This window comes from Homalodisca vitripennis, chromosome 4 (genome assembly GCF_021130785.1).
Source record: "Homalodisca vitripennis isolate AUS2020 chromosome 4, UT_GWSS_2.1, whole genome shotgun sequence".
In the NCBI taxonomy this organism is placed as follows: Eukaryota; Metazoa; Arthropoda; class Insecta; order Hemiptera; family Cicadellidae; genus Homalodisca; species Homalodisca vitripennis.
This window is the reverse complement of record NC_060210.1, coordinates 68,668,320-68,682,037: the sequence shown is the minus strand read 5'-3', so window position 1 is coordinate 68,682,037 and position 13,718 is coordinate 68,668,320. Positions and strand designations below refer to the sequence as shown.

General features: G+C 33.8%; 1 protein-coding gene across 1 annotated transcript; it reads left to right on the top strand.

The window, feature by feature from the left end:
• The first annotated feature begins 497 nt into the window (after positions 1-497).
• Positions 498-12,777, top strand: LOC124359476 (probable cytochrome P450 6a14). The gene is made up of 5 exons (XM_046812238.1): positions 498-809; positions 5,401-6,311; positions 7,679-7,900; positions 11,041-11,292; positions 12,523-12,777. Exons 2-5 carry the CDS (start codon positions 5,402-5,404, stop codon positions 12,696-12,698), a joined length of 1,560 nt encoding a protein of 519 aa, XP_046668194.1. The 5' UTR covers positions 498-809; position 5,401; the 3' UTR covers positions 12,699-12,777.
• Positions 12,778-13,718: the final 941 nt, after the last annotated feature.

Below are 13,718 nucleotides of genomic sequence, written 5' to 3'. Positions count from 1 at the left end.
CACAAATTTGTATGTGACAGTCAATTGGTACCCGTGGCAGTCAACCTGTTACGGGTAAATATAATTGATAAATAATAGCTTTTACTTATTATTATTCACCCATAGGAATGAATGCTTCAGGAACTAAAGTTTCGAAAAAGACTGCACAAAATATAACTTATACATTCAATAAGGGTTCTCCCATTTAATTGTCTTTGTAATGGAATTTCCATTGTAAAACGTTTTTATTCGCTGAAAATTATTGACTTTGATAGTACTTACCAACTTTCTATGAGGGGCCAATAAAGGCCAAATTTGTTTTTTGTATGGCGAGCCCGAAGATATAAGGACGCTGTGAAGTTTGTGTGGCCTACATGTGAATAGCACCCGTCAAGAGGCTATTTTCAGTCTCAGGGCCAACGAAAGAGGCTCCTATAAGGTAATGCACATCATATCTTCCGTATACTTGTAGATATCTGCATCTAAACAGTACAGCTCGAATTTACTAGATACAAGCCAGACAGTCTCAGATTATAGAATGATAGTTAGTGTTAGAACTTTAGTTGTGCTCTTTATTCAGCTATTGTATGTTCGGCAATTACCTGCTCTGTATAGCCTGCTCTATTTGTGCTATGAGGAGTTACGTTGATTAGATACGTATATCAATGTATACTACAAGTGGAACAGGCTAGATAAACCAATATTGTCGAATGTGTAAGAGGGGGGCGTAACCTTCTTTCGGCTGAGCGTCAAGTGTGTTTTCGAACGGTTATTATTTAGTGCGCTTGACAGTCGAAATTTGTTTGGAACTACTGACAGGTATTCGACAGGTTAGTTACGATTTTCATTAGTTACTAACATAGTATTTTGATATGATTTTGTGTTATGATACAGATATATTTCAGTGTATTCAATTTCTAGATTAAGGGGCATTATCAAAATGTTTAGTTTATGTACGTTACATGTAGCAGACGATGAAACTGTAAATTAACAATAATAAGCATAAGTTTTTAATCATACATTGTATTCATTGGTTTTATTAACTAATAAATAACTAAAATAGTGCGTTTATTATTAAGGAGATATCAGTGAAAAAGTAGAAAATGTAAGGACAAGAGTAAAAAAATACTTTCATACAAAAAGGTAGTCTATGTAGCGTTTGTTGTCTCATAATGTTTAGTATACAACCGAAGATTTTAAAATCCAGGGACACATTCATCACAAGTATTTGAATTTAGGTATAACTGTTAAAATCTTAAAATAGTTAAGTTCTTGAAAATCTGACTGCAAATGCAATGTTCATAAGAATGAGACTGGATAAGTTTCAAGAATTTGAGTGAGCCTGAATCCTCATACACTCAACAGTTGGCAGAAGTTCAGGGCTGTCTTTGTAGTTTTAAAACACTTTGCACAAAATACTTCAGCCTCGTCCTTCCAAGGGCTAAATGATACGAGGCACGTCCAGAAAGTAAGTGTAGTGGTACTCTCACAGCTGTAGGGAATACTTTTTCGACATGTTGGCAACACTGCTGCATAGCTTGACCGGAGGAGCTTTTCCCTTCACAGTGAGGTAGCGAATGATGGCGCGAATTTCGCACTTGGCGGGAGATACGCTCGGCATTTTTCGCGAGAGATGCTACTGCGTCAAGAGTTTTCAACACACTAATCTCGAATTGGTCTCGTTTTGAAGGGGAGGAGTCAAGCTATGCGGCAGTGTTGCCAACATGTCGAAAAAGTATTCCCTACAGCTATGAGAGTACCAGTACACTAACTTTCTGGACGTGCCTCGTATCATAGAATGTAAAGGAGCTTTTACCACATCTTGTACGGGAACGTCCAGATTGCCTACTGGATAGAGCCTCTAACAGAATCTGAGTATATCCAGTGCCAGACGGATATATTCAGAAACTGAGCTACTGTTTGATAGGACGCCATTTCCGAATCTTTCATTATTTAATATAATAACAGCTATAAATAAACTGTACTATTGGTTTTAAACAGTTACCTGGAATGAGGATTTATAACAAACAAACAAAAGAATTTTTAATTCTTAGTAAAGTTTAAACAATTAATATTCAGGTTTGTTTCTTAAACAAGACATTTTTTTAGAAACCTCTTGATGTAATAAAAGGCTCATAAAACAAAGTATATTTAATGGAAGTGACTAAAATTGAGCTTTAATGGGAAATAAATACGATACATCAACATAGAAATAAATAAAAATCATATAATGAGTAGACAAATTTTTCAAGAAAAATTGTTACCTCAATAATGATTATAAATTTTGAATGGAACACTATGAAGCATCTGCAGAGGCGGCATGTGATTTCCCGAAGCCTATTAGTCCAGAGCAATTAGAAAAAAAAAATAAAAAAATCATAAAAGCTGTTGCGGCTCTTATGAGTGACCACTTACCACTGCTACCAAATCCACTAAATCCGTAAAGACAGATTGAACAACAAATATTAAATACAGTGTCTTTTCACAGTAAATCTCCTATAAATCAGTAATGTATTATTAGATATTAATAATTTTGGTGTCATTAGGTTTGTGATAAAATTCACTAAAGAGTATTATTTTTGTAATTCTTTAGTAAAATTGCTGGTTTTAAAGATATCCAATGCTAAAAGGTTTTAATGGCTGCCATTTTGAGATTATAAAAGATAATATAATAGTTTTTTGTAGTAATTTGCCTTATTACCATAAACATTTGACCAAAATTTGGTAGAATTTAAATTATTATTTTTTAAGATAATGATAAGATATTTTCTTGTTCTGTTTACTCACATAAACTGATAGCGAAATTAGTAATTATGTCAATATTACTCAAAACCTTTTGCTCTTTGGCAATATCATTGCGTTCAGTAAGTAATGGTGTTGTGTTACTAGCAGTAGTACAGTAGTTTGTAGACTAATAATATTGTTGTGTAAGAAATTACATTATTGGCTGCTGATACCAAACGGCTTGGCCGATTTCAATTGTTTATACCAAAATCCGGCATTTTTTTGAGCTTCAATTTGAGGTGTCACAAGGTATTAGTTGCCATTTCAACATTTTTGCTTTAGTTACGGGGGTGCATAGGGGGGAGCACCCCCATTTTGAAATTGTTTTGCTACTCCAATTAGTACTATGCACTCTGATACTTAAGCTATAAGTATTTTAATGCGAGTTTAAGTTTTCAAATGAACACCTTATATAACTATAGTATGTCAAGTCGAAGATCTTAAAAAACCTGCTAAATTTAAAACAGTTATATATACAAACTTGAGGAATGTATGTAACTAACAAAATATTTTATTTGGGCATTTTAAACATTTTTTTCTCTTTTCCCTCACTCCCAGTCAGCTTACAACGTTCAACGTGCAACTCTCTCTTGTGTACATGGTTTATTACTTTATGAATATATAAAATGTTTTTATTAAATATAATTGTAAACAATTTGTATTTTCGAAAATACATTTTATATAAATAAAACACTTGTCGCTCCTTGAAACTACAATCTAGGGCTTACACATTGTAAATCTTCAGCAGTTTTTATTTGTGCCTGTTTATAAATTTTGTTGAACTTCCAACTCTAAATGCTTGGCATTTCGCATAGAGTGATAAAAGAATCCAAACTTTTGTATATTCAGAGAATTTATCTTATATTATATGCCCTTAACATAAAAATTTGTTTTCAAAACCACTTTGTATGTCAGAGGTAACCGTGTTGACTTAATTAACCTAAATAGTATTTATTAATGATCCGTTTTATTCATTCTCAATCATTATTATAAAAACGTTACTTGGATGTGTTTTATAGAAATATTATTATATTACGAATATAATTTAATCGATTGGTGTTACAAGCTAAAATTACACGTATTTCTGTATACGCTCTCATACGAGAACATGTTACAGGCTGCATTTTTACGTGTAACTATTTCATATTTTACTATCTCTTTTCTTTTTCATTATTTTTGATTCCTTAATCAGTGTTTGCCTGAAATAACATTATTTGTGTTGTTGTTGTTATCGTCTAAATTATTTATTAATTATTTGAAACTGGCGCCATTTGTAAGTTTCCAAATAAAAGTTCTCGTACGTTCAATACACTTTGTCCCAATAATTCATTCATTTTTTATTATAACATTTTTGGAAATAATTTACTGAAAGTATCAGAATGGGCTAGGACGATTAAGCCTCGCGCGCACTACGACGGAACAGACGGAAACGACAGAACGGACGACGGGAAATTTTAAGATGGGGTGCGCGCATTAGGACGGAACCGCCGCCTCACGCCAGACTCGTCTTGGGTGTTTTAATCAAGTTCTCAGTCTGTGTTAAAACATGTCAAAGATGCTTCAGTGCTTAGATGAAGAATTAATTAGTGCCTGCATTCGTAATAGAAGAAGAAGAGGCAGAGAGAAGACGAAGAAAAGCCAGGTTTTGGGTACATAACATAAACACTAAGTTAGCTTTGGGGGAGTTTCATACGTTATTCCCAGATTTAATAGAAGACGATGAAAAGTTTTTTCATCGTCACCGATTTCTTCCCAACAATTCTCTCTTCTATTGACGTTAAAATATTCAGGATGACGCATGTTGTAAAGCTCGGTGTAGTTTTGAACAAGAGAAATTAACTTGGAGACATCCATTTTGGCTCAGAAGATATAGCTGGAATAGAGAAAATTTCCTTCCGTTCCGTCTGAGGTGTGTGCGCTTACAACACCGGACGGGACGGACCCGACGTCGCCGACGGAGCCGACGCGCAGAATTTGTTCAAAAGTTCTTTTCCTCAGATAATCTGACTGACGTCCGACGCGTCTGACGCGTCTCTTCCGTCCCGTCCGTCCAAGTGCGCGCATCTCCATAACAATCAATACTATTCATATGTAAAAAATTCTGTCGTGTCCTTCCGTTCCGTCCGTAGTGCGCGCGAGGCTTTATTCGAGTTTTTTATAGTACTCGTACATAAAAAAATTGTTGTGTGTTGTCACTGTCGTTGGAGCTCAATAAGTTGAATCCCAATATTACAGAAAACTCAGAGTCAGAATCAACAGAACTGTATTATGAAAGTTTAATTTTCACATGTGTATATATAATAATTCATTAATAAATTTACACTCTTGTACACCATCGACACGAAGTTTTTTTACTTTGCCAGTAATTGGGAATTGGGTAGTCAACGTTGGCAAGTTTATGCCGCAAATGAAAATTATTTAAAAGATTGATATACCGTTATAATTGAAGTGGAATTTAATGGTAATTTGTAGCTTCTCTTCAATTAATTTCCTACATACCTTAATAATTTTAAACTATCCTGAAAATGGAAACTTAAATTTACATTAAAACAAAATAACATAATTAGTATTCATTTTACTTGAAGTATTATTACGTTAAAAAAACGAATTTTGCTTACAAATATTTTTGTTTTTCAGAATGTTCGTAGAATTCCTAGTGGGATTGTCTGCTATCTTGGTCTCACTTTATTTATACTTCATACATAATTATGACTACTGGAAGAAAAAAGTGGTCATATTTATTAAACCAAAATTTCCTCTAGGAAATTTTCATGACCAATTCTTTGGAAAAGCAGACATTGGAAACATTATAGAAAGAGATTACACTGTATATAAAAAAAAGGGGCTGAAATATGTTGGTTCCTTCTCACTCCGGGAGCCAAACCTTATGCTCATAGATTTGGATCTTTGCAAACACGTGCTGTCGAAAGACTTTAATCACTTCGTTTCGAGAGATTTCACAGTTACAACTCATGAATATCTTTCAAAACATTTATTTGCACTCGATGGTCAGGAGTGGAAAGACATGAGGGTAAAACTGACTCCGACCTTTACTTCGGGGAAGATGAAGAACATGTTCCAGCTGATGGGGAAATGTGCGGACCAACTCCAGGACCACATCGACAGAGTAATCCTGCATAAGGGGAAGTTTGAGGTGAAGGATCTGATCGCCAGGTTCACCACAGACATCATCGCCACTTGTGCTTTTGGGCTGGAGGTCAACTCCATCGAGAACAGGGACGATGAGTTTTACAGATTAAGCCAGGTGATATTTGTACCAACGCGGTCGTTTTTCTTAAAGGCTATTATACACAGAGCTTTTCCTACAATCGCAAAAGCGATTAAGCTGGATATATTCCACCCGAGATTATCAGCTCTTTTAAGAATCATGAAGAGCACTATTGAATACCGCAGAACGAACAATGTTACAAGAAATGATTTTATAGATCTACTCATGAAAGTGAAAGAAAACAAGTCTCTTGTGGATGATGAAGATCAAATCGTCAACGAATCTGACAGGTCCGGCTGTCAAAATCATGGAAAGGAACGTAAGTATATTTCATACTTTATTAAGTACGTGTTACTGTTGATAATTATTGTTACTTCATTTAAACTGATAGAAATTATTGTTTTTCATCTTTCGTAGTGAGTTTGTCCCTTTCATAACTTTCACACTATATGAAAGTGTTTGTTATAATTTCTTATCGTATTTCTTCAGAGTAAGCTCAAATAATTATTTTTTAGCGTGCAATTGCAGTATGTAAAACAAGGGTTCGAATCCGGGCCTCTGAGATAACAAGTTAAAACACCAACCATAGTTCTGAGTTGACTATCCACTTACTTAGAAACATGTAATCAGTAAAATACGTGCATTTTCAATAAGTGACTCGACATACTTTATAAAAAAAAGAATTAAGCTTACTCATTTTGCTTTCAACACGAGTTTTTTATACAGATATTTTTTATGTACCGACTGGTGAATAATACAAAAGATAAACTCAATTTTCAACACTTGCAATCTGATACTTGCATCTTAACGAAACTCAATTCACCTGTTTTCTTGCTGTTTTTTTAGACGAGTAATGTTTTTAAATAATTATTTATGTTGGCCTTACCCTAGGTTACTTGATAACTTTCATGCATGCATGCAACGATATAATTCAAAATTAATTATAGTCTTTACTGTAAACGCCTTAAATATTTGTCTTGTTTTTATTTTATATTTACATTATTGGGTCTTTGTTTTATTTATGAAAATTATTCAGAACCATACATACACTTTAACAAACACGGGTTTAGAAATTGTGCACACAATTTTTTTATTAACTTTTAAGAGGACTTGTCTAAGAGCAGTATTTTATTGTAATTTTTTAGTCCCAGTTTGTGTTTTGTTCAAGATAATAATTCTATAATTAAGATAATTCAATGTCACACGTGATAAAATTCGCCAATACCTTAATGATTGTGATGTCTATTCATTACAAATAATATTAAGAGGGGGGCGGAGTTCTAAGGATTATATCCAGCGAGATACTTGTGAATCGCAAATAAAAATTCAAAGAGCATTTTCGCTCAAAACTAGAGAAAATCGAAGGAATTTTTAGGACGTGAATGGGTCGATTTTTTGCAAACGTCCTATTCAATCTTATCCCGAGGTCCCATTTAAAAGTAAATTTTATGTAAATAATGTACATTGTAGCACTAGACACTAAAACCAACTGGTGCAACATAAATTGAACATAATATATTGATAAATAGAAATTAGGTTCAAGTGTATAAAAAGTTAAAACTGATAACAATCCAGACAGGTCGAATATATTCTTTCAAAATGGTTCAGAAAATAAAAATGTTTGACGTTCGGAGTAATACTTCTGATCTAGAATTTTATTTATAAATCATACCTATATTTTTTTAGTGCTGACACTGGAAGAGATGACCGCGCAAGCGTTCGTGTTTTTGGCAGCAGGGTTTGAGACAGCGGCCTCTACCACCAGCTTCTGTCTGTACGAGCTGGCCAAGAGTCCGACAGTACAGGAGAGACTGCGGCAAGAGATTGACGAGGTGTTGGCCAACTACGACAACAAGATAACCTACCAGGCGCTACAGGATATGACTTACATGGACCAGGTTATCAACGGTAAAGTGAATACTATATTATAAAACTCACTCAAAAATAGCTAATCCTCAGTAAGTTTGATTTGTAACCTCTGGAGAGATCTAGTAGCAATAACGATGAGCGGAGAAAGATACAGTATTTAATTAAATACACTTTGGAAATTGAGGGTCAGATGAGGTGGTATGCAAATTCTAAAGTAAATCCATGCAATTCGAAAGAATTATGAGCTTTTTCACCTTCAGTGATTGTACTGTTACCTAATCGCTGAAAACTAAAAACTAATGGTTACTCTCTAAAGATGTACACGCTATAAATGTAAACAATTTGAAAATAGTGGTTAAATTGATTTAACATATGGTTGTGCTATCATAAAACAGTTTTTGCACAGCACAGTTGATTAGGAATATTTTACAGGCTACTTTGTAATAATTGATGAACGAAAAGCCACAATTCTCCAATAATTTTATTTTTTATACACAAGGCCTTTCAGCATCAAAGATACTATCGTCAGAATCTTTGATGCTGAAGGGCCTCGTGTATAAAAAATAAAATTATTGGAGAATTGTTACTTTTCGTTCATCAATTATTACAAAGTAGTGTATTCCAATAAGAAGAGCTCCTCCTTCAATGGACTTTTACAGGCTTTTTTCAAATAAAATTTCACAACTTTAGAGTCCAAGTTGGAATTTTCGCAAATTTAAAAACTTGTGGGGTGTAGTCAGGAGGGATTTCCGTAATAAGAATATGCCTCATGTCAGGAACTGTAAGATTGTGTTTGTGAAATTCCAGTACAACCGGTTTAATAGTTTACGCGTGAAAGCATAAAAACGAAGATACTTTCACATTTATAATATTAATAGCAGTTATCCGTGGCTTCAAATGCAATTTCGTAAGTTTCACATCTGTATGAGCACTTCTGGTTCGAGTCCATTATATTTACGATACCAATGTTGAGTTTACATTCTTAACACGATCGAAAAACTATGTTAAAATGTGTATACCTATTTGTGGCCATTTTAATTTACTCCGATCTTGGCATATTTTGTTCCATAGTTGATTTTGCTTTTTCCAGATCAAAAAAATATACATACATACACAGCTCTGAAAAGCCTTTAAATGTATAGTAAACGTTTAACTACCTTGTCTTTTATATCTGCACTGCTGGTATTTACCCGCTTCTTTGCACTCAATTTAGTAGACGCTGCACATGTGTGAACACTGTTAGTTCAAGTGAATTCTATTTCCAACGTCAATGTTGAGTTTGCCTTCTAACCACGAATACGTCACAAAGTGTGTATTTATGGCCATTGCAATTTTCTTAGTTCTTAGTTTTATATATATATATATATATATATATATATATATATATATATATATATATATATATATATATATATATAGTTTATTTTGCCTTGTTTTTCGGCCAAGAAAATATGTATCACAGATCAGAGAAGCCTACTTCTGTCAAAAGAGAACTAAGATTGGTTTTATAACAGTCATTAAGTTTATAGTAAAGGTTAGGTAGTAACTTTATCTATTATTTCTAATATTATACACCTGCTAAAAATTTACAGTTAAAATTACACATTAACAATGCGTTTGTTCTTTACAAACTGAAAATATTTTTAATATTTTAGAACATTTAGTGCTGGAATTACTGCATTAGTTCAAAAAAACAGTACAGTGAACTTTCATCTACCATTGTTCGTCCCGTTCGCTCCAAAGAGAGTCTTCGGAGTCAAATTCTGATCATCTTATATCTTACAACATCTTTTAAGGTAAATAAGTTTTTACCTAAACGCGGAAACCTAAAAACGGCGTGAAAAAATAATGATTACTTCGTAATAACGTACACTCTATAAATGTAAACAAATTTAAAATAGTTGTTAAATTAATTACATATGTGGTTGTGCTGTCAAAAAACAATGCTTACATAACAGTTGTTTACATTTAACAGGCTCTTTCAATTAATAGTTCGCAACTTAAGAGATGGAATTTTCGCTACTTTAAATACCAGTAAGGCGTAGCCTGGGGAGATTTTCGAAATAAAAATAAGCCTATATTCATACCAGGAATCGTAAGTATGTCCATATAAAAGTTCAGTACAATCTGTTGATGACATTGCGCGTGAAAGCAAAATAAACAACCAAGGTACTTTCGTATTTGTAATATTTTTAGGATTATGGTTAGGTATCACACAATAGCCTGTATTTTATATCAAATAAGTGTAGATGACACAGAGGTGGGTCGAGTGCCCACGTTGCTTCAGTCCCATGACAGTGACCAACTATGAAGATAATTGAGAAACAGCTTGAAGAAATCGTGTTATTTTGTCCTTTCAGAAGTCTGACATAACCTCTAATCAAATTAAACATGAAATTTACATACGGTAACGGAACGGCCGGTAACCCACCAGATCGGGGGCCAGCTCCGTGGGCAATGTTACCAACATCGAGAAGAGCTACAAAATTCCCCTCATGGATGAAAAATTATCCCTATTGCATTAATGCTGAAGCACTTAGTTTATATTACTGGATTGCTTGCTAAGTTATATATTTTAACATATTGACTTGTGTATCTCGAATAGTATTATTTTCTTTACTTCATCGTATTGCTAACGTATATAATTATTATAGTGTAATTGTTAATCAATGGCAAATTTATGTGAGTCTTTGCAGAGGACCACTGTATATTTTAGTAACATAGTGCCCGCAAATGCCACTGTAGAGTAAGATTTTTCATGAACATAATACATATGTATGTATAATAGACAAAGATTCGTAGTATACATTACAATTTTAGTTACAAGAGGCCCTTGTTGGTATGGTGTTTTGCCTTGTACTGATAAAACATAATATTGAATTCTAAAATATCCCATACAGTTTACTTTAATAGCTGGAATAATACCCGTATGATCATCAGAACTTCGTGAACTGTACGAAGTCAGATAGTACGTCCACCTATCCCAATTAATTGTGGTATTCTGTTGAAAAAAGGTTGGAATTTTGAGTATTTTCTGTCTTCTTGTCTCCTACCATTACTGTACATACTGTACATTAGTGTTATCCTAATTGAACGCCTTCTCTAATACAGTGAAGGCATAAAATACAATGCTTTGAAGGTAGAATACAATGTGTTCTACTAATACAATGATGTTTCAGAGACTCTGCGGATGTACGCTTCTCTGCCATTCCTGACCAGAGTCTGCACGGAAAGGTACCAGTTCCCTGGCACTGACCTGGTCATCGAGAAGGGTGTAAGGGTGAACATCCCTACTTACGCCATCCATCACGATCCCGACATCTACCCGGACCCTTACAAGTTCGATCCTGACCGCTTCTCTGAGGAAAACTCCAAAGACCGACACCATTACGCTTTCCTCCCCTTTGGCGAAGGCCCTAGGATTTGTATTGGTAATAAAATACGATTCAATCAAAATTAGTGAAACTACTATTGTTTTGGTTGTGTTTGTGGTTATATAAAAGATAAGATCTTTCTCCGTCGTTAGCAATATAACTTGTTAGTAAAAGTTTCTTATGATAAAACTATGTAGCCTGGCTATATTTTTTGGTTTATACATTTTTATTTTGTCTCTGTCCCACAAATCTAAATCCGTATTAAAGGCATTTCCTTTACTTACCATAAAATGGAGAAGCTCATGCAACTTTCTTGATACTACAAAGTTAGTAAATTACACAATAGCTACCCCGGAATAAAGCACAAATTTGTATGGCTAAAATATAGATTTCCGCATACTTATAAAGAGTGTAATTTTTCAAATAGTTTTACAGTTGTAACGGAAAACATTTGCAACTTTATTGCGAATCAGTTTACGAAGAAAATTATTTTCGGACATATTTTTATTTCCATAAAACATGTATTCGTTTTTTGGGCGTGGTTATGCATATGTAACACTTTGTATTTAATTTATTTACGTATAACTCGTATCAACATGTCTGTGTAATTGTGGTTGTGAATTACGTTTTTAATGCTGTTAAGCTTACAGTCTTAACTCGACTTGGCAGCATAGTAGTAAGACAGAGCACATTCATAGTCAGAATGATGTACATAAATAGATGCATGCTAATTAAGGGTTAATATTTCACTATGTAAACAATTTTGTGATTTATAAAATTCTTAAATTATGATACACTAGAGTGGCGCGAGTAAAAATAAACTGTAGGCTAAAAGTACAAGTAAATTTTAACAGCAAACATGTTTCTATAAACTGAAATCAGTATTTTAGACAAAGAATCATCATGTGTTTGCAATAAAACAAAGACTCCTAAACCACTCACATTTCTTTCATATTATGAATGCAATATATTACTATTATGTATCATTATGATTCTTGCTAGCCTTTGCTATTTTTTCATAATTTAAAATCTTGCTTTCGATTAGAGTTGTACTCTACGTGCAAAATTTCAAAATTTGGTTTATACTGTTAAAAGCAATGTAAAAATAGATATCCTTGAAATGATCATTTACTACTCTAATTTAGTAATTATTCAAACGTGTTATTCCACATTAATAATGAGTACACTAGACGTTACTGTTTATCAGTACCATTTCCATACTATGTGTAAATTACCGATAATTTATCTATCTTTACAATAGATCTATTTTGATGTTTTCTATTCCAGGTATGAGGTTCGGCAAGCTCCAGGTGAAAGTCGGTCTGGCCGCCATCTTGTCCAAGTACCAGCTATCTCCAGCTCCAGACACTCCATCCAAGATGGAACTTAATCCTCTGATCGCCGTTACTACTCCCAAACACCCTTTTAGTCTTAGGATCACAAGAAGACCAGATAAACTTTAACAATTAACTTGTCAAAACAAACTCATTATGTAACTTTTAATTAAATATTTGAAAATATAATTTATTTTACTTAGACAAAGTCATCGTCTTTTGTATAAACCATTGGGTCAGTTTTTAACATTTGAGTTGGAAATACGTAAGCAAAGTACGGTTAAAGATTTACTGTTATTATTTTTCACTACAGCTACTTATACTGATTATTACTCTTAACACTTACTAAATGGCTCCTTCTTTTAAACATAAGGGCTGCAAAGGTCATCTTGGTCTTAGTCCCATAAAACAAGTTCTAAGCCTCAAACACTTTCTCGACCTTACTTTAGTAGAATTATAAAAAGTAACATTTTAATTGTAATATGCTTTCAAACGCTTTATAGTGTTTAGATAAAATTGTATTGGTCAAAAATATTTTAAACTTGTTTCTACCTTACCGTTTAAAATATTCAAAAAGTATACACTAACCAAAAAAAGTAAAAGGCGTCACATCTATAAAATAAGGTCTTTAAGTAGTGCTCTCTAAAATAGTGCTTTCAGTTTAACATTGTTCTTACGGATAAAAATTCAAGATATTTTCACTACAGCCGGCTCTGAAACGATTTAACATAATGTCGAATCCTATTAGTATATTTTCTAAGAAAATATGAATTGCAAATAACTTATGCATTACACCGTTTATTTCACAACAGTTATTAACAATAACTGTTTATTCAATCATGGATACACCATTGGTCAGGGTTAGTGAAACCAAGGATCTTGGTATTATATTTACCACCAATCTAAGTTGGGAGTAGCACGTTATGACCACATGCAGCAGAGCCCTCAAAGTTCTTGGTCTTCTCTTCAGAGTTTCTAAGCCTTTCTCCGACCTGCGCGTCTTGAGGACGCTGTATTGCCGCTTGATAAGACCACACCTTGAATATTGTTGCGTGGTGTGGTCCCCTCACCAGTTGTACTTGAGGGGTAGCATTGAGAGGGTGCAGAGGAGGTTCCTGAGACTTGCGGGAGTGCGGCTTGGATTTAGGT